Source organism: Vanellus vanellus (assembly GCF_965231255.1).
Source record: "Vanellus vanellus genome assembly, chromosome: 17".
Classification (NCBI taxonomy): Eukaryota; Metazoa; Chordata; class Aves; order Charadriiformes; family Charadriidae; genus Vanellus; species Vanellus vanellus.
The window spans coordinates 7,958,302-7,978,873 of NC_138922.1; the positions used below are offsets into that span (position 1 = coordinate 7,958,302).

General features: G+C 58.8%; 2 protein-coding genes across 3 annotated transcripts; one reads left to right on the plus strand and one right to left on the minus strand.

Moving 5' to 3' along the window:
- The first annotated feature begins 433 nt into the window (after window positions 1–433).
- On the plus strand, window positions 434–4,245 carry NAT9 (N-acetyltransferase 9). 2 transcript variants are annotated; one of them, XM_082492154.1, is made up of 7 exons: window positions 445–471; window positions 970–1,056; window positions 1,851–1,960; window positions 2,889–3,029; window positions 3,250–3,309; window positions 3,495–3,589; window positions 3,680–4,245. In XM_082492154.1, the coding sequence occupies exons 2-7, from the start codon at window positions 980–982 to the stop codon at window positions 3,824–3,826; spliced, it is 630 nt and encodes a 209-aa protein (XP_082348280.1). In that variant the 5' UTR covers window positions 445–471; window positions 970–979; the 3' UTR covers window positions 3,827–4,245. The 2 variants fall into 2 exon arrangements, with proteins under 2 accessions (XP_082348281.1, XP_082348280.1); XM_082492155.1 differs by lacking the exon at window positions 970–1,056 and having other exon boundaries at window positions 434–471.
- A 3,017-nt stretch (window positions 4,246–7,262) lies between these two features.
- On the minus strand, window positions 7,263–17,609 carry NHERF1 (NHERF family PDZ scaffold protein 1). The gene is made up of 6 exons (XM_082492268.1): window positions 17,151–17,609; window positions 10,623–10,784; window positions 9,664–9,817; window positions 8,992–9,032; window positions 8,360–8,458; window positions 7,263–8,260 (listed from the first exon to the last, which is right to left on the minus strand). Exons 1-6 carry the CDS (start codon window positions 17,550–17,552, stop codon window positions 8,096–8,098), a joined length of 1,023 nt encoding a protein of 340 aa, XP_082348394.1. The 5' UTR covers window positions 17,553–17,609; the 3' UTR covers window positions 7,263–8,095.
- Between the last annotated feature and the right edge of the window lie 2,963 nt (window positions 17,610–20,572).

A 20,572-nucleotide genomic window follows, 5' to 3' on the forward strand; every position in this document is an offset into this window, starting at 1 on the left:
CCTTTGGGCCCCACGCGGCCTTCCCCCCCCGCAAGGGCCTTGTCGCCCCAGCCCACAGCCGCACCACACCGGGACCCCCACAGGCCTCACCCCGCCTACGTGACCCTTCCCCAGGCCTCACCCCACACTCTCCCTCACGGGGACCCTCCCCAGGCCTTGCCCCAGACGACCCCTCCCGCCCCAGGACCCCCGAGTACCTCACCGCCGGCGGCTCATGCCGGCAGCCCCGCCTCCCTCATCGCGGGAGTGACACTTACGACGCAGGCACCGCCCACCGGCACCTTCCGCACACGTGACCGGCGCCGGGGGGGGGGGGGGGGGCGGGGAGAATGCGCCGACCGCGATTGGGCGCCGGAGTCACGTGCGCTCCGGCGGGGCGCGGAAGAGGTAGGGGCGGGGCGATGACGCCACACGGTTCGGGGCGTAGAGGCGGGTGGAGCTTTGCGCATGCGCGGACGGGCGACACAGAAGGTACAGGTTTTCTCCCGGTACCGGGGCTCCCCTCGGCCCCGGGCACTGCCTCCTCTCGGGCTCGCGGCTCCCCTCAGGCCCCAGGGTTCCCCTCAGGACCCGATCCCCCCTCCGGCCCTGATCCCCCCTCAGGCCCGGGGCTCCCCCTCAAGCTCCGGCTCTGCCCCCAGCCCTGGATCTGCCCTCAGACCTGAGGCCCGCAGTGTGTCAGAACAGGCCACCACCACCTGGGTCATGAAGTGCTAAGTGTCCCCTGTCAGGGCAGACTCCCAGCCACTGTTGGGGCCCTGAGGGCACTTGGCACTGATGCAGCCCTGGCCTGGGTTGGGGGGAGCAGGGGGAACGCGGGAAAGTTGCTGTGTGAGGGATTGGTATGAGCTGGGGCTTGTCCTCACCGTGAGAGCTGCCACTACTGGCTCCCAGAGGGCTCCTGGGGGTGCTGTGCCATTCCTTGGCCTCGCTGGAGACATGGAGTGGGGTGTTGGGTCTCTCTCTCAGTGCAGAGGCCATGAAGATTAACCAGAACACTGTGCTGCAAGGACAGAGGGTGACCCTGGTGCCATACACTTCTGCACACGTGCCCCGGTAACGTGGTTCATGTCCTCCTCTGATACTCTACATTGTCTGATTCACTTCGCTTTCTGAAGGGAGTGTGGTGTGTTCAGAAAGGGTGCTGGCTTGAGAGCTGCCGGGGCCTCTTCTCCCTGGGAACCACACAGCAGAAAAAGCACATGTAGAAAGGCAGTCAATTTTGCCCTCTGTGCCCTGCTGCAGACATCCCTGGCAGGTCTGCGCTCTTTGCCAGGTCTGCTGTCAAAGAGAATTTCATCTGTGCCACTATGTTCCCACGGAAAGAGAAATACCTGTCTGTGAGTGAACCGCCAACAGTTCTCTTGTTCATTGATGTCTTTCCCTAATGACAGTGGAAGAGCAAAACTTCAATGTGTAAAGCCAGATGGATGTTTGATAAATTAGAAGCAGGCGTGCAAGCAGTTTGTAACGTGCTGGCCTGGGCAGCTGCAGCCTCAGCACAAAGATATCTGTATTAGTCACTTTGTCAGTGTCTGGGAGATGCTGTATCAGTCTCAGTTGGGATGAAATGCACCAGAACTCAATGCCCAGTACTTTTAAAAAGGTCATTTGCATCAGGCACTTTTCAAACAAAGCTACAGGATGGACAAACTTGCTAAATTTCCATGGAGAACACCAATTCCTGTGTTAGATAAGGGGAGAGGCTTATGGATACTTTTGAAGTTGCTATGAATACCAGGCTAGTGTTTCTAGAATAGGTTTACAACAGCCTGATCCTTTGAGTGCTTGTGGAAATCAGACTGATACTGTAGCTCACGCAGTGATCTGATTCTGGGTCCCATTGTTAGGTACCATGAGTGGATGCAGTCCAAGGAGCTGCAGCGCCTGACCGCCTCTGAACCACTCAGCCTGGAGCAGGAATATGAGATGCAGCGCAGCTGGCAGGACGATGCAGACAGTGAGGATGTTAAACCTTTTCTAAGGGTGGGTGGGAGTGTTGAGCAGGTCCCTTCTGTCCCATAAAGGGCCGACAGTGGGCTGAGAGTGCTGAGAGTGGGCTCTACTTGCTGAAGCAGAGGGGACTTGACACCTTCTACAACAGTAGCTTTGAACTGGCTTTCTGTTTATAGCTGGTATATGTTCAGGGAAGTAGAGAATGTCCAGGGGTGTTGGTGTCCTTTTTATGTATGCAATTTTTCAAAGATTACAGTGATTTACTTCCCACAGTGTTATCTGCTGAGCTGCTGCTGCACGATCAACACTCCCAGGTCTGATTGTCGTAAAAACGTGGAAGGGGGTTGTATTTTTCTTTGAGAAATCGAATGACTTTATAATTACTTGGTTGAGGTGTGCTGACTGAATTGGTTCCCTGGCTCTCCTATAGATAATGAATCACTGCCCATAAAAGCCTAGTAGAAATACAGCAAGCTGCGAAATACTGAGGCTGGCAAAAACCTGTCTGGAGTATTTGTCTTAGCTGGCATTAAAAGCCATACTAAAAGCAAAAATAATATGGACTAGGTGAATCACTAGGTCTCAGTCTCTTGTGCACCAAAAAATTATTTGCCCAAACTTGCTGCAGAGTGAGACAATGCAGGGCGACCTCAGTCATGCGATGAAAGTTTTCATGCTTCTTAAATAGGCTGTTTCTAGTCTTGGTGTCTACGTCACCCTCACAATGCGTTTTTCAGAATATTTCTTATATTTCTAGGGATGGGAGCAGGTATACTTGGCATGGGAGGCCTAATTATCAGCTCTTCCTCACTGTTAACATGTGGAAACTGTTGTTCCTCTGTCCATTGCATGCTTTTGATTTCCTCCTTTGGTAATTTACGAATAATTCTCAGCATGCCCTGAAAATGCTGCTACATTTTTGTTTTCCCCAGAGTGCACCTTCATTGTGCTGGACACGGAGCGGTGGTCTGGGCAGGCATGTGCGGATGAGGACTGCATGGTGGGAGACGTGAATCTCTTCCTCACCGACGCTGAGGATCCGACTTTGGGCGAGATTGAAATTATGATTGCAGGTCAAGTTCTGCTTCATAGCTTGGACCTCTGTCACTGTGGCTAAAGCCAGCTGCAGGCAGATGTTATGTACAACTTTTTCTTCTCATTGCTTTACTCTGGCTGTTCAGCCGTGATCAGCATGCTTTGCTGGTCCACGTCACAGTCTCTTCTGAAAAGTGTCTGGCATGGCTGATTTGTCTTCCATAACTCGGTGCTGACTTCTGTGGCTCTCTCTTTCAGAGCCCAGCTATCGAGGCAGAGGGTTTGGCAAGGAGGCAACTCTGATGATGATGTCCTATGGTAAGGGTGGCTCAGTGCATGGGAACGGGAGTAGAGTCGGGATGTGATCTAGAAGCTCATATTCTCAGGGATACAGAGAGGGTAGTAAGGGATGCATCTGCCCCAGGAACTGGAGTCTTGTGCTTTCATAGGTGTGGCAGCCAAGCAGGTAATAGAAATACTTCTCTTTCTGGTTTCTTTTGCAGGCGTGAGAAACCTGGGGATCAACAAATTTGAAGCTAAGATTGGTCAGGAAAATGAAGCCAGTATCTGCATGTTCAAAAAACTTCATTTTAAGGAGGTGCGGTAACAGCCCTTCTTCTACCCAGAGAACGTGAGTGGCATTTGCCCTGTGACCGGGATTGAGCTGCTTTTCCTCTGTATGATGCAGGTTGCTGTGAACAGCATTTTCCAAGAGGTGACACTGAGGCTGGATGTCAGTGACCAGGAGAGACGGTGGCTCCTGGAACAGACAAATCACGTGGAGGAGAAGAGCTATGTTGAAGTGAAGCTGCCAGCTGGGGTGCTGGAGACCTGACAGACACATCCAGACACAGGCCTGGTTTCCAGGGAGCAGTTGGAGACTGTTGTGAGGTCTGGGTGTGGAGGACACTAGTGAGCCAATGCTGCACTTAACTGTTTTCATCTGTCTCCTTCGGTTACTTTGTCATCGTGTCAACTTTGCACCTTGTTGCACCAGCCAGGAATACTGCCTGAAATTTGGACCTGGAGAACAGCCACTAATTTAAAGGCTTGACCAGGAATGACTGTAACCTTAACATGCTGTTCCAGCAGAACCTAAAATCACCAGCAATTAATTGATTCCTGGTGTGACCAGTTTCTGGACAAGCAGCACCCACTGTTCCTTCTTCCAAAGCCCTTAGTGCAGGATTCATCAGTTTGATAGAGGCAGTCTCAGTGTGCTGGTAGCTGTCTGTTTTCTCCTGAATAAAAGAACTGACAAAAATCTGAGGTTTCGCCAGAGCTATCTGGGAGCAGTGTGGCTCGGCTGCTCGCTTTGGTTGCTGAAAGGGTGGTTAGAAGTTGTAAAGGACAGCAGAGACTCTTTGAATCCTGTTTTCTGGGGTGCGGTGGGTTGCAGGGGGGCACTGCTGGGTCCTGGAAGCAAGCACCTCAGGAGCAGGTGAGCACAACCAAAGGGAAAGTGCTATTAACGCGATGAAAATTATTTATATCAGCCAACCGAGAGTAGAGCAGAGCCTTGCCACAATCGCTGCATAACAGGGGGAACTGGCAGCTGCAGGAGCCTGCTGAGGCAAACCCCCTTGCTGAGTTTCAGGGCCGTGTTTTGGCACGCTGCTGCCTGTTAAGAGTGTGGACCTGGAAACCTAAGGCCATCAGTGAAGGGATATTGCACTTCAGTTTACCAGGCTGCTTTTATGAAAGCAAGGAGGAAGAGAACACAACTGAAAGATTCCGTAGCAATCCCTTCCTTCAAGGAGCTCAGGACTTGCTCTGCTGAGCCTGGAGGCTCCGTTCAGCTCCTCTCCAGTAAGATGAATGGCAGGGAAAAAAATATCTCTTTCTGGGGACAGATACGTTTAGGGCAGGAGTTAGCCAGCCGGCCTCAGCGTTCTATTGCGGAAGAAGAGGTACTTGGCTGACTCCCACTGGACAGACTTTTTAATGCAGTTATTTAGCCCGACCTTTCCTGCCCTACTCGGCATGCACTCCACAGTAGGGGAGCTCACTAAGAGAAGAGGACAGAAGGTAAGGCAGATAACTAACACTCCTGCATGTTTTCCCACTGTAATAGCAGCCGTAATGGCTAATTCTAGACCAGAATTTATTTGTTCCAATTATGAAGCATCAGGTAATAGCTTTCAGATATCCCCAGGGGTGTTTTTATTGGAGATTGTGGAATTTTTAGTGTTGCTGTGCCTGTATTTTTAGGGCCGGGGGGGTTTAGTTTTCCAATTTTAGTTCATTTAAATACAATTATTCCTGTGACTAATATTAAAACTAAGTGTGGGAACAGTGTATCGTGGTATTTTAAACCACAAGTATTTAGCATGGATTTAGTTGTAGCAAAAGCTTTGTGCCATACTGAAGTGAAGAGCGGCTCTACTTCCAGCTGGGATTACCATGACGAGGGCTACTAATCCTTGTGCTCTTCGTCACCTGCTGCAGGCAGGAATGGATTCTGTCCCCCAGAACAAGATTTGCAGAACCTGCCGGGTGAACTGCTGCTGTCTCTGTGCTCCTTCCATGGAGCGTTTCACCCCTCTGCCAGAGGACCAAGGTCAGACTGGCAGGAGAGATGTAGCTGGGGTGGGATTTGCTCCCCTAAATAGTGACCAAGGTGGGAAAAATAATTTCTTTTAACTTCTGCTGCCAGGGCCGAGGGTGCACAGTGAAACTGTGCAGCCCTCCCCAGCCCTGCCGCGGCTCCCTGTGCCCAGCCGGTTGCTCTGGCGCTGGTGAGCTCCCCGCTTGGCATCCCCAGTCCCCAGCAACGCTGGCGTGCTCCCCCGCCTCCACGGGCAGCTGGGAAAAGTCTTCGCCCAGGCAACCCGAAACAAAGTTGGGTCTGTCCTGGAGCCATGGCCCTCCCCCGGGCTGGGTGGGGGAAACCATGGTGGGGCTCTACCAAGGTTCCCACAGAGAACCAGTCCCCAGGTTGCTCTGACCAGTCAAAGAGGCAAAAGGTGCTCCTGGGACTGGCCGGGCAGTCCCAAGGTTCAGCACGGCACTCTGTCCCAGGTAGGGACATCCTGCTGGCCCCAAAGGGGAGAGGGTGGGAAAGGAGGGGACAGGGGCTCACCTCTGCTCAGCAGTACCACCACAGAGGACATGACGTTGGAGGATGAGGCAGGTTGAAACAGGCTTCCAGGGGCAGCGACAGCCTGCACGTCCCCCGCAGATCTGGCGGCACTTTGTCACCTGGATGTCATTTGAGCTGCAGACCTCTGTCACCACTTATCCACTCAGGGGCTTGTCCAGAGGCTTGGAGCACAAAACTAGACTGTGCAGACAGGGAAGAAGCAAAGATGCCAGGCAGAGGCTGGGGCTGCAGGTCAACAGCACACCATGGCCACTGCTGAGAGCACAGCCCTGCCTTGTCCCTGGGAAGCCACCGTGCCATATCCCAGCTGAGCACTCCAGGCAAGCGTGCCCCTGCACTCACCCTCTGTGGCAGCAGGGCTTAGCTCGACCGTGTATAAGCTGCCCCGCACGAGCTTAAAAATAGCCCTGGGAAGCAGGTAGGGTGACAGAGCCCTGTGGACAACCTAGTCCCACCATGCTGGGTCCCCAACCCCTTCCAGCCATGGCACCATCACTAACCCCACACTGAAACACCTCTCTGCCCTGCTGTCCCCTGCTTCGCTCCCCAGCCAGGGCCAAGAGCCATCCATTTAGAGGGACAAGCAGCCCTCTCCCCACCAATTCCCCCAGCCCGGGATGCAACCCTGGGGCTCAGGCTCACTCCAACCCCAACACCCCCCCCCCCCCCCCCCCCCCCGAGGGGCTGGGAGCAGATTTGGGCTGCCCCAGCAGAGCTGCCGCCCTCCAACCAGGCCAACAGACACAGATTAGAGCCTCACATCACCACCACCACCCTCCCCAGGGGATTACAGCCCTTTAATCACCCCGAGGCATTAACCCTCCCCAACCTCCCCAGCCTGGCCCCACTGGGTGCTGAGGGGTTACCCAAACCAGCCCCAGTGTCCCCCATCACTGGGAGCGTTACCTGCCTCTTCCCCCAACCCCAGCAGCATGGTGAGCCCCCACCGAGCCCCTGCTCCCTCAGGCTTCAGAAGGATTTAGCCTTAAACCAGAAATGTGAAGTCAGGAAGGTTTATTCCAGTAAACAGAATTTCTCTTGAGCTGGACAGTATGACAACACCCGATAGCAAAACACAGAAACAAAACATCCACAGGAGAGATTTCCACAAAATACATTTTAAAAAAAAAAAAAAAAAAAAAAAAAAAAAAACAAAAACACAGTGTGATTGGAAAACTCTTATTTTGGGAAAAAAAAACAAACACCCAGAGTCTATTGAGAAGCCTTTAAATTAAACAGTGTCGGATTCAAACCCTGATCGGCTCCGTCTCCAGGAGTGAGCAGGAGCAAAGGAGATAATTATTGCTTGCTGCGCTGGCTCCAGACACCCTCTCCTCTCCCAGAATAGCCCCAGGGGCAGGGTGCTGGGGGCTCCCCACTATGTTGGGCACCCATGTCCCTCCTTGCACCCGCTGGGACCTGGGGGGCTGAAGGGACAGGGTCATCGTGGACGGAGCTTTCCAGGTGGGGCTCAAACACCCCGGGGCGGAGATCGCTGTGTTCAGTGGCCAGGCAGGTGGGGATTGCTAAAATTCACTAAAACAGGTTTTGCAGTTAAAGGGCAATTTGGAGGGGGGGGAGGGGGGAAGAGGGGAGCTCAAATGGAGATGGGGTTTGAGGTGGGGGAAGAACCAGGGACCAGCAGGGATCAGAAGTGTTGGGCATTGGGCCACCCCAAATCTCCCATCCTCACCCGAACCCCTGCTTGTGCCTACAGGTCTGTGTAGGGCTTCAAGGCAGGGCTGGAAGAGCACCCCAGGGATGGGGTCAGGGCAGGGGGCAGGTCCCCAGCACCCCCCTGGCTCTCTCTAGCCTGAAATCACTGCCCAGGACCCCGCTGTGGGGATGCTCACTGGCCACCAAGCCCCATCCCTCAGGTCAGGGTGGTGGGGAGCAGCCCCGCACCCCCACCGGGAGCCTGTGGCGGGGAGGAGGGGGATGCAGGAGAGGTGGGTGCAAAGCTGGGGGGGCCAGTGGACCCTCACCCCCACCCCAGGGCCCTCACAGGTTGCTGAACAGTTCGTTTTTCTTGCTCCAGTCCATCTGGGGTGCCCGTTTGCTGCTGCGCTTCTGGTGCGCCCGCTCCTTGGCCACTGCCAGCGGGATGTCGAGGTCCAGGAGGGAGCCGGATGCCGAATGGCGCTTGTCACCCTCCTGTGTGTTGGGCTGGGGAGCGAGAGGCTGCGTCAGCCCCACCGTGCCCCCCAGGACAGCCCCACAGTGGGGGCTCCAACCACCGCCTCCCCCCGGCATCTCCAGCCCTACCTCGCTGTGGGTCTCGCTGGAATCAGGGGACACAGCCAGCGGCCCGGGACTGGACAGGCTCTCGGACACTGAGTTGGACTGCAGCTCTCCTCCGTTTTCCTGGCGGGGGAAGCAGGGAGCGAGCGTGAGCGGGGCAGTTCCAGCCGTGAAGTTTGGAAACATCCCCCAGAGCTACGAGTCCCACCTGGGGGTGGTAAAGTCCATCCTCCCCACACATAATCCCTGTGAACTCCAGGCTCATGAATACCTCCAGCGCTGCCCATCCAGGGAAGGCAGGGATTAAACCCCGGGCTGACTGCCCCGGGGATGAGGAGGGCGGCTGCAGGGCTGGATGCTGCTTCCCTGCAGCATCATGAGGTTGGAGGAGGAGGAGGAGGAGGAGGGTAAGGAGGAAGAAGGGAAGCATTGCAGCCACCTCCGTGGCACTCAGCCCCACAGGCAACCCCCTTCCTGGGGGGGACACTGGCTCCTGGTCCCCTTCCCAGTGGCACCTGCTCTTGCGTGGCAGCCTGGGAGCACTACGGTCCCTGGTGGCATCACCCACCCATGGGCAGAGGGGATACCTAAACAGGCAGGGTCCCTGCCCGGAGACTGGGATAGATGGGATTAAAAGCAAGATGAGGCTCTCTTACCTTCTCTATATCACCATTAGCAACTGGTTCTGGCAAGGGACCTGCAAGGTGAGGACACGGATGCTGGGTAAGGATGTAAGGATGTACTTGCTCTGTCCCCTTGTCCCCTCCTACCCCCCCCCCCCCCCCCAGCAGGCACAGCAGTGCCCAGCAAAGGCTGCACATGGCCAGCGCTCACCCAACACTGCCCAGGTCCCAAATTTTTTAACCCACCCCACAGAACCAGCCCTGCAGCACAGGGGGATGCTGCTGGGCACCAGCGACATCCCCATGATGACAGCCATGACACAGAGACCAGTGAGACCTTCTCCCTCCCTGTTCTCCTGGGGACCACCGTGACAGCAGGGAGGGGGCCACAGCTGAGCGGAGGCTGTGGAGGAGAGCGAAGGGCAGCTGCTGCCTGTTCGCTCCCCGAGCCATAAACCCTGCCAAAGTGCAACCCGGGGCCATAAACCTGCCTTCCTGTAGAGCCCACAGCAGCCCCACCGCCCTGGCACGGGTCCCTCAGCTGGGCAGGGAGATGCCAAAGCTGGGTGACCCTGCTTGGCCCCAGGGTGATGAGACCTCCACCTCCCAGGGCTCAGAGACTCCCCCCAGCACCCCTAGGTTTGGTGACATGGTGACACAGAGGTGGCACAAAGCCCCCTCCCTGCAGCACAGCCCCCAGCTCACCTGTCAGGTGCTGCTCCGAGGGAACCACCTTGCACTTCTTGAAAAACTCATCCGTGAGGACATCCACCACCAGCAGCTTGGTCTCGTCACCTCCTGCCTTGATGGCTGCCACCACGTCGGCATGCTGCTTGCCCTCCACGCACACCCCATTCACCTGTGGGCACAGCACCGCATCACTGCTGGGGCCAGGGGACATCTGTCCCTTGGGAGCACCAGGTACCAGCCTTGGTACCAGTCACAGCCCCAGCACGGCCACCCAACAGGCCCCACAGGTATCCGCAGCCTAGCACGGATTAGCAGTGAAGCCAGCAAAACCTCATTAAAAGCAGATTTTCCTTTGAGTGATTAGCACAGGATCATACGGGCAAAGCTGGCAGGGAACACCCAGCAGGGCATGGACCCAGGGCTGGTGCAGGAGATGGGCAGCACGGGCAAGGCAAAAAGCCCTTGTGCCACAGCACGGTCCCCAAAGACCCCAAAGCTTCACCCCAAAAGAGGCAGCAGCCCCTCGCCCTGGAGAGCGGTGGGGTTGGAGCTCAGCCAGTCCTTGCCCTCATGGGTCACCATCCCTCTTGGCACAAACCCTGTCCCCGTCCACACCCCGGTCACGGCCAGCAGCAGACCTTGGGGCCATCGTGCACCTTGTCCCCAGCCCGCCCCACCCCAGGGACACTCCTGCTCCGGGCAGGGGACAGCGCTACCGCTGCTTAACCCACAGCCGGCGAATTCGCACTCAGCCCCAGCCCTCTGTGGTGCTGCACCCCTGGGTGGGGACCGGCAGGCTGCTGCGGGTCGGGCGGCTGCACCGTGAGTCACTGCCGGTGCCGGGGACACCACGCTTTGTCCTGGCAAAGGGCAGCTCCCTCCCGGGCACAGGGATGCGAGGAAGCACTGATGTTTTTTGGGGATATGCCCCCCCCTTCCCCAGCCCGCCAGCAGCTCCCCCTGCCCCAGCATACCTCGATGATGCGGTCCTGGGGGGCCAGCCCAGCCGCCTCGGCCGGTGAGTCAGGGTCGACGGCACGCACGTACTGCCCGGGGCGGCTCTTGTCGCTGTGCAGGTTGAAGCCATAGCCATTGGGGCCCTTCTTTATGTGGCACAGCCGCGGCCGCAGCTCCTCCTGCAAAGGGGACAGCCCATGGGAAGGATGCTCCCGGAACCCCCAACACCCAAGGACAGCACCAGAACCACCAGACATCCGCTTGGGTGGCAGAGACACCATCCTCGGGTGGCCATCTGCACCCACAGACACCTCAAGTTGCAACACAGGGTGCCAAAACACCCTATGAACCCAACCTCTACTTAATTAATTAGGTGCAGGGCACATTAAGGTTCTGCTGCAATCAAAGAAACATGTTATTACGTCTGTCCCCAGACCACACTCTTCCTTCTGGGATCAGGATTGCAACTGCCACACAAAGGTGGAGGAGGAAACACAGCCCAGGCTGCTGGGAAGCATCCCACCCCACGCAGGAAGTCTTTGGTACCAGAGAAGTCTCAGCTGCCCTCCATCACTCCATCACCCCCTTACAAGCTGCAGCCCCCACGGCAAACCCAGCCATGGGACCTCCCACCCCAAAGCACCCCGCAGCCATTGCCAGCAGGGAAGGGGCACACGGGGCTTGGGCAGGCAGCTGGGATCCATATGGAGCAGCTCTGATTCTGAAGCACAGCTCACTGTCCCAGCACGACCCTCCACGATTGCAAAACAGAGAAACCAGCTCGACCGGGGCAGCGTGACGTGGGACGTTCACCTCGCCAGGAAGCAAGACCCAGCTTGTCTGCACCCAGTTTCACCCTGACCTGCAGATCCGCCAGCATCTGGAGACAGGAAACCCGACTGGGATGTCCATGGCCCCCCACAAGCCCATTAACAGTGTAATTCCCCACACTGCAGCAGCGGGGGAAGCAGGAGCATCCCCAGGAGTTTGACAAAGAGGAACTGCCTTCACCCACCCAGTGGGCAGCGGGGTGCCCGGGAAGCATCAGAGGAACCGGGTGATGCGAACCAGCCGCCCGCACACAGCGCTGTCAGAACTGCTCCGACCCCAGTGCCCAAACACCACTGCTGTGTATTTATATATATATATAAAATGGTTTATTATTATAATATATTATTATTTTATTTATATATAAAATGGTTCAATACTGCCCTGACCACCAGCTCCTGGGCTTTGGTAGGGCTCTTCCAGCAGCCCAGCCATGCTCAAGCTCCTGAAATATTCCTCACCAGGGGGTTTAATATTTATTCTTTCTTCTGAGATTGATTGTTCTCCTTCGGTACCCGTAGCATCACTGGGGGCACACACTGCAGCAATTTCCCCTACCATACCCGCACCGTGGTGCTCCTCACCCCCTGTCCAGCACACTCCCTTCTCACCGTGAAATCCCCTTTGCCCCCCCCTGCCAGGAAAGCCTGGTCCCCGGGGTGCTGCGACAGGGTCCCACACGGGCCAGGGTGACACACTTGCAATCGCTAAGCCCAACGCTACGATAAAACCCCGTCCCTCTTGCACAACGCCTTCCTCTAGGGTCAAGGCCGGCAGCCGCCCCGGCACCGCTCGCCAACGCCCCGGGGGAGGGCGGCGCACACATGCACGCACCCCGCCGCGTCTGCCGGGGAGCGAAGGTGAGCGCGGGGCACCGCAGCGCTGGCAGTCACCTAGGACCCGGCTCTACCGGGCAATGCCCGCTGCAACAGCCCAGGGCTGCACCCCGAGGAGCCGGTGGGGTCTCTTCCGCAGACCAACAGCGGGTTCCCTGGCTGGGTGGAGGACTGCGATACCTCCACTTTGCCCCAGCCACCCCTCGGTGTCCCCCACCCCGTGCCAGGGGGCTGGGGGCTCTGCCCTGGTCCCCGTGCCTGGGTGGCAGCAGGTTCCCGGGGTGCCCAGGCTGCTGCGACTGCACCCCCCCACCCAGGCAGCAATCCCTAGTCATGGTGGGAACAGGGAAACAGGGCCAAAAGGCAGGAGCTGGTGGAGCCCGGAGGAAGGCAGAACCTCACCGGGTCCCTGCCGTGAGAAGAGGGGGTTCAGGCTCCATGAGCACCCACGCTCCCGGTGCCCTTGGCAGCACTACTGGGTTGCTCCACGCCGATAGCTCAGGACAAAGCCAGAGGGAGCACCCGGCAAGTGGCGCTGGCAGCGCTCCCGGGTGAGGAGGAGGAGGGACAACTTCACTCCCACCGGTACCAACAAAGCCCCGGCAGCCTTGGGCTCCCCGAGACACTGGGGCCATGAATTTGGGGAGGTTGGGAGCCCTGCAGGATGGACAGATGCCTCAGGGCAGGGGGACAGGTCATGGCAGCGAGGAAGGCACTAAGCCCTCAAAGGCAGCCGGCGAAAGCAGGAGCACCCGGTGCGAGGGCAGCCTGGCTGAGCCGTGACCTGTCCCCCCCAGCGGCCGGCAGCTCCTCCAGCCCAGCGTGCCAGGGTGCCTTCACCCTCCCCAAATTCCTCATGCCAGCAGAAACCCTGCGGGCAGCCACCATTCTGCCCCTCCGAGAGAAAAATATAAATGCATCCAATCCTCCAGTGGCCGTATCCTGCCCATCCACGGGGCGAGCACCCTGTGCCAGGGCATCCCTCCAGCCCCAGAGGCCCCCTGGCCAGAAGGGGGCCGAGGTGAGAGGGTTTGGGATTGACACCCGGGATGTAGAGAAGCCCATGGCTGCGGGGCCGGGAGCTGGATGGCAGAATGGAAACGTCCCTAATTTCTGTAAGCTTTTGCATTCTCTCCTCCAACGCCAGCAGCCCTTACACCACGCTGGAGCACAGATTAGCTGGCAGAGCCTCATTAGGAGCAATTACAACCTCCAGTGGGGAGGGCGGCAGGGGAAGCCAGACTGAGCCCCCAGCACGGGCATCCTGTACCACCCCTCTGCACCCGGGGGTGGCAGAGGGACATCTCCTGCCTGCAGAGATGCCCCACTTGGGATGGGGAGCTCAGCAGCATCGCATCCCTATTCCTGCCCTGGAATAGGACTTGGGGCACTATCAGGAGCGTGCCGGACCATACCTCCCCAGCACCTTCGGCCACCCAGCAGGACCAGCAGTCCCAGGGACCCCAACTGCACGGTGTGCCAGCACATGTTCCCCAGTTCCCAGCCCCCCAACGGCAATTTCAGGACAGCTTTTGAAGCCCCAAGTCCCAGGAAACTCCCCACAGCCCTACAAGCAGCAACAAGTCCATCAGCAACATTCCCGGTTACTCAAAGAGAAACACAATGGCTCCGAGGACGCCCAGGCCAGCAAATTCACACGGATCCTGAAATCTGGCGCACGCATTCGGGCTTTATACAAAGGGGATGCAAAGCAGCCTCCTCGCAGCATCCCCGTCACGTCCCGTTCGACTGGAGCTGCTTTTCATGCAGCTGCCTTGAGAGGAAATTTAATTCATTTCCTAATTAGACACCAGCTACCCCCAGTGCAATGCTCCCAAATGGGGTGGGGGTGGGATCTGCTCCTTGTTATACCCCAAAACCCAGCTTTGGGAGGCTCATCCAGGTTTTACAAGGAGGGATGAGCTTTGCTGGCAGGGAGGGCTCTAATTTAGCACTAAATTTGCAAGAGGGAAACCCAGGGCCGGTAGCAAAAGCCTTGCCCTGGCAAAAGCAGCCCCAGCCCGTGCCGGGGTGCCGGGCTGGCAGCTGCCGGTGCTGCTCTAACGCCCTGCGGTTTGCATGAAACTTTCTCAAGACAGTCCCGAGCAACTGAAGCTTCCGGAAACGTAGGCGGGGGGGAGGACGAGCTGTCACAGCTCCCAACCGAGCGCTGGGGACAGTCCCCACAACACAGGGCCCCCAGAAGCAGGGCTGGCCCCGGGGGTGTAAAACCGTCACCTCGCTGGCTCAGCGCCGCAGACGAGGGGTGTACGGATCAGCTCCCCGGGTGCCTCCAGGGAGGCTCAAAACCTTCACCCCAGCACCAGGGGGGTTTGCACGCCCAGGATTCTAGAGGAACGAGAAGGGAGCCCATGATGACCCCTCCAAAACCTCCTCAGCCCGTGCCCAGCCCTAGGAGCGGCAGGGGTGTCCGAGTCCCCCGGCACAGTGGGGTCCCGACCGTGCAGGACCCAGCAGGGTTTGGAGAGAGGTTGGATCCTGCTCAAAGGTGGGAGATGTTAAACCCTCGCTCGGCCCTCGGCAGGGTGTGGGTGCTATGGCCAGCTCTCCCGGCAGCGAGTGTCTCCAGGCTCATTAAGCAAATAACGGCAAGTCCAGCCCAGTAAAGCAAACAGAACTCTGACACATGCAAACCTCCCGCTCCCCACCACAGTGACCCCGGGGGAATCCCACCAAGCCGTGGGACTGGGACGGGGCTGTCGGGGGCTGCGGGGGAATGGGGCAGCAGGGACCGGCTGCCCGCCAGCAGCTGGAGAACAGGCACGCCAATGTGTTCCTGGCTCGCTGGAGAGAAATCCCTTTCTGCCCGCTCCGGCTTGGCTCGGCATCTCGCCTGGCATCTTCCCATCCCACTCGGTGGGTGCCCGGCTGGGGCAATGTCTCCAAACCCACTCGCTTTTGTTCTCCTTCCCTGAGCACCGGGCCCTGCCCTCAGCCGCAAGATTTCCTGCTACCTGTTGAGAAACTGTTCAGGGCAGCAATGTCACCCGCTTCACCCACTTCCTGCTACTGTGCAGAGAAAAAAAACACCCACAGTAACTCTGCACAGGCTGTACCCCGAGAATGCTCCCCAAGCCCATGGAGCATCTCCTGCCAGGGCTGCCCCCCTGCCCAAGCCTGTGGGGCATCTCCCACAGGGGCTGGCCACCCTCCTAAGCCCGCAGGGCATCGCCATCTTCCCAGGCTCTTTACATCACTCCATCCAGCACAGCACCTACCAGCAGGCATCCACCCTGCAGCACGTTGGGGCCCCTGCACATCCTCAGCCCCCCCAAGCCTGGCAGCAGACTTGCCCGAGCTGCATTAACTACGTCCTTTTTATTTTTTCCAGCCCATGGAGAGATCTGGAAATGGAAAGCACAGCACAGACGGTGTCGCTGGCCCAAGGGAGTGCTGGCACCATGATATATGGGAGGGCAGGCACGCTCCCCCAGCGCGGGGCAGCACCGCAGCCCAGGACCCGGCCAGACCTGAGGGACCAGGGATGCCACAGGGGACAGCAAGCAAGCAAGCAGGGCAGGACAGGGGCAGAGTCTGGTTGTTCCCACCTGAACAACCCCATCAGGGAGGTGCCAGAGCGGTGCTTTAACCAGGCAGGGATGAGACAAGTGCCCTACAGTAGATCAGCCCAACCGGGGGCAACGGGCTAAGTCCAACAGGAGACAACTAATAAAAACACCTGATCCTCAGCAAAACCCTGCGTGACAACAGCTCAGCAAAGCACCAAAGTCCACCTGGGGCTCAGCATCAGCACTGGGAAGGCCCCATGGCATCAACCCTTCACCAGTACCGGGAGCTGGGGCTCAGCCCATTCCACCAGTCATCACAACACTGGTCTCTAGGAGCAGGTCATATGAGCTCCCCAGAAGGTCCCCCACCCTGGGAACACAAGGAGGCTGCTTCCCAGGAAGACCATCCTCACCTCTGTTGCAACAACAAACACGTTTTTGCTGGGTAAATAAAAAGCAGTATTATCTCCGGCAGCCCAGAGCGTCTCTTAGGAACTGCTTCAGGCAGGAAAGGTCAGCTATTTCTCAGTACCTCACCTTTCTACATCACTTTGTTTGTGCAACCACTAACTCCCACACGCAGCTTAAGGCCGACATTCCTGAATGAGTAAGTGTCTGTACATGGGGGACTGACCGATGGGATGGGTCCCCCCAGCCAATGAAGGGCTCCATCATCTCCGCTCCACAGCAAAGACCAGACACACTCAAGGCACGAATGACTGCCACCAACACCTGCAGTCATAACACCCCCCAACATACCCTCTGCCACTGTTTTTTTTTGTTGTATTTTGGAGCAGGTTAATGCCAGTCACCCTCAGCCGCAGGCAGCTCACCTGCACGTCGAAGCTCACCATCCCCTTCACTCCCTGTTGCTTTTCTCACCCCGTTTTACCGGCCCTGCAGCACAAGGAGGGGCCGAAGGGCTCTGGGACATGACGGGCTGCCCGGTTACAAGTCCAAACAGCCCTCCAAACCGCCCCGTGCGCCCGCCTGCCCCTGCTCGCCATCCAACACGGCCGGTAGAGAAAAATGTTAAGAAAAAAAAAAAAAAAAAAAAGGAAGTTAAAATAAAAAAGGAAAAGCAGCAGGGGCCCGGTGCTCCTGGCGAGCTGTGTTTAAAGCAAAGCAAAAAAGAAAGAACCAAGAGCGAAACCGCACAGGACGCCCGGGGGAGGAGGGGGAGACGCGGCTGCTGCCGCTCCCTCTCGCTCGGCTGGAAGGCGACGACGACCGGGGCCGCTCCCGGGAGGTTCCACTCCCCCCCCACCACCGCCCCCCCGGACACCGCCCCCTCCCCCCCTTCCCCCGAAAACTTTTAATCGCCTGAGCCGCCCCCCGGTCGCCCACTTACACGCTGGCCGCCGCCGCCGCCACCGCTGGGCTCCCGCTCCGAGAGCTCCGCCGGCTCCGCGGCCGCCTGCCCGCCGCCCACGGGGGGCTCGGTAGCCGGCCCGCCCCGCTTCTGCAGCTGCTCGTCGGCCACCGGGTCCACGACGAGGAGGCTGACGGCACCGGCGGCGGCGCGGATGCGCTCCACCACCTGCTGGTGGCTCTCCCGCTCCACGTTCTCGCCGTCCACCTCCAGCAGCCGGTCCCCGGCCCGCAGCCCCGAGCGCTCGGCCGGTGAGCCCGCCTCTACCAGCCGGATGAACTGGCCCGGCTTGCCCTTCTCGCCGTGCAGGTGAAAGCCATAGCCGTCCGGCCCCCGCTCCAGGCGGCACAGCCGCGCCGCGGGGCCCGCGCTGCTGCTCATGGCGGGAGGGAGCGGCCACGGCTCTGCCGCCCTTTCCCGCCGCCCGCGCCGAGCGCCTCTGCGCTCCCGCCCACCCGGCCGCCGCTCTTATACCCAAGGGCGGGGCGCGGGGCGGGAGACCGCCAATCGGAGAGAGGGGCGGGGAGATACAGGCCAAATAAGGAGATAGAAGGTGTGGCCATGGAGATACAGGAGGCGTGGTTATGCAAATATGCCAGCGGGCGGGGGTATGCAAACGTCGTCTCCCCCCGCCGGGGCGTCCCGGGCGCGGTGCCGCGGGGAGCGGGGGTCCGGTCGCCGGACCTCTCCCTGGGCCTCCTCCGTCTTTTCCCGTTGAGCCACACACACACACACACCACACCCCCGCTGTGAGCCGGCTCTGCCCCCCCGGGGTCACCGCAGGCAGCCCAGACACCGTCTGGAGACGCGCTCCCCGCTCCAGCGCTCCCCGCTCCGCCCAGGGCACGTCCCGGCTGGCACACTGCAGCCTCACGGGGCCCGTCCTCCCCGTCCCCTCGCCCGGTCCTCGAATGCCGCCTCCGCTGCCGGCCCCGGCGCTGCTCCGAGCGCTGGAGGGATGCTCGAAGCTTCAAAAGTGAAATAAAAACCCCAAACTGAAACTGCGTGGGAAAGCAGCACAGGAGGCCATGCTCACCGGTAACCCGCTGCGTGGCGGAAATGAGAGAGCAGCCCCACTCTCCCGAGCAGCTCCTGGCCCCCACTCAGTACCCTGGAACTGGGGGACCCGGGGGTGGGGAGATGGGGGAAACCCCGGGGAGATTTGCTCTGCCCGGCCCGGTGCACTCTGCGCATGGCCTGGGAAGGAGAAGTGGCCACAGGGGGTTATGAGAGTGTGAGATCTGGGGTTTTGGGTCAGCCAGGGCAGAGCAAGACAGTAACAAGCCTGGGCTGCTCCGGCACTGCAGCCGGGCTGCTGGTGCCAGGAAAAGCTGGCCCCTGGCTCCTGGGATCGTCCCAGGGAGGGTGGCACAGAGGTACTGTTGGTGTCTCTCACTGCCGGGCTTCAGGGCCTGGCTGAAGTTCAGGCTGGCCAAAGGTCCTCAGGGCAGCCGGGATCACGTTTAATCATGCTGCAGCCGGGCGAGTGAGGAGATGGCACGCTGCAGGACACATCCCTCCCAGGCGGCTCTGCACCGAACCCCTGCTGCAGGGACCCCAGTGGCCGAGAACCCCCCCAGCGTGCTGGGGGGTGGCTGTGCTCCAGCTCTGCAGGGCCAAGCTGGGAGCAGAGGGTGGGCTCATTTGTTTCCTCCACTCGGCTGAGCATTCACTTGCGGCCGCTCATCCCTGAGAAAGGCGGCGGAGAGGAATCCCACGGCGGCCGGCGGCAGATGCCTGCGGAGAGGAAAACCAGGGCACGCGTGTTGCGGTACGGCCCCAGGACAGGGGAGGTCCATCGTCTGCAGCATCAACTTGGCACAGCCTTCCCCTTGGCTAGGGGGGCACAGCCCCACGAGCGTGCACATTCCGGGGGGGAGATGGAGGGAAACACTTTTGGGGAATGTTGCCCTAAGTCAGGAAACAAAACCCAGCGCCAAGAGGGCTGGTTTGAGCACAGGACCGCGATAAGAGAGAAAGGCGGCAGCAAAGGAAACCACCAGAGCTGCTTTTGGGTCCGGCAGATCCTGGCAGCGCCTGAGGGACAGCAGGGTGCAGGCAGCACCGTTGCAGGCAGCACCCTCACACTCCAGCTGCCTCCTCCTGCCAGGGCCCTTTGCGGCTCGCCGTGACGTTAAGGGAGCTCAGGCTGGAGGGGGGAAAGCAGAAAAAAGCCAACGTCTGTTTGTGTTGAAGCCATCCAGCATTTTTTGCAGACATCAGCCAAGCGGCAGCAGCAATGCCATTGGTGGGAAGACGGAGTTATTTGGGGAATGCTGGACTCCGCACCATGAGAACAGCAGGGGAGGAGGTTGGTTTTAATTTAACAGGCCGTGTTTACTCTTCTCCTCTCACCTTTGGACTGTCTGAAATGTGCAACGAAAGCCCCGGTGGGGATGAAGGGGCTACGGGTGCTTCCCCCTCCCCACAGCTGCTCCCAGGGCCCCCCCCCGGCCCCGCTGCTCTGCGGCACCCGGGAGCAGCAGCCTCCCACGTCGCAGACCCGGGGCAGGGATTTCTCACGCAATAAAAAAACAGGCAGATGCAAAGCGTCAAAAATACCCAGCTTTAATGTGTAAACTTGCAAAGAGAGACCTGGGAGCAGAGCAGAGGTGGAGGCAGCACAGGGGCCGGTGAGAGACGAGCAGCTCGGGCACAGGGTCGGGGAAGATGCTGGCAGGGACAGATGTGCCAGACACTCCCCAAATCCTACGTACAGCAGTGCCATGCTGTCCCTATCAGCTCTTCAGATACATAACCAAATATTCACCAGCTTGCTGCCCTAGGTAGTGCTCAGGGTGGGGGTGGGGGGGTGGGGGGCGCAGCAGCGTGCTGGAGGGGTCGGCAGGGCCCAGGCTGAGCACCGCGGATGTGCAGCAATGTGGGGCTCAAGCCTTGCACCCCCGCGCCCCACCGGTGTCCAACGTAGCAGCGTTTGCTGGCTGAAGCATCTCAGGCATCTGCTCTCCAGAGAGTGGGTTTCAGCTGCTATTTGCCAGCGGCAGGAAGAAACAGTTGTACTACATGTGCAGTGAAGGGAGAGAAACCCATCCCGCCCTGGCACCCGGAAGGCACAGCGGCCCCAGCTACTGTGGGCACCTCCACCCCACCAGCTCCAGCCTGCAGGAAGCCGGAGATGGTTTTGTCTGGAGGGATTGAAAAGAAAAAGGCTTTTCTAGTTTGAAAAAAAAAAAAAAAAAAGTCTCTAATTCCTGTGGCTACAAGACGGGGGAAATAAAGGTCTTTCCAAATTGCCCTGTGTACTAGAAGTGCCCCAAGCATTGCTCAGGCACTCCAAGGAGAGCTTTATTTCTCATGCCAGGTGCAGGGGCAGGGAACAGGCTTGGCCAAATGCTTCTCCGTCCCGGCCCTTCCATCCGGGACAACTGGGACATAACAGG

What these genes read in the sequence shown, in the direction of transcription:
- NHERF1 (XM_082492268.1), bottom strand. Translation starts at nt 17,552, where the DNA reads ATGAGCAGCAGCGCGGGCCCCGCGGCGCGGCTGTGCCGCCTGGAGCGG. An exon ending in CCCAGGACCGCATCATCGAG is followed by an intron (nt 9,818 to 10,622) that starts GTATGCTGGGGC and finishes CTGTGCCCACAG; the next exon opens with GTGAATGGGGTGTGCGTGGA. An exon ending in CTCGGAGCAGCACCTGACAG is followed by an intron (nt 9,033 to 9,663) that starts GTGAGCTGGGGG and finishes CTCACCTTGCAG; the next exon opens with GTCCCTTGCCAGAACCAGTT.
- NAT9 (XM_082492154.1), top strand. Translation starts at nt 980, where the DNA reads ATGAAGATTAACCAGAACACTGTGCTGCAAGGACAGAGGGTGACCCTG. An exon ending in GATTGAAATTATGATTGCAG is followed by an intron (nt 3,030 to 3,249) that starts GTCAAGTTCTGC and finishes TCTCTCTTTCAG; the next exon opens with AGCCCAGCTATCGAGGCAGA. An exon ending in AAAAACTTCATTTTAAGGAG is followed by an intron (nt 3,590 to 3,679) that starts GTGCGGTAACAG and finishes TGTATGATGCAG; the next exon opens with GTTGCTGTGAACAGCATTTT.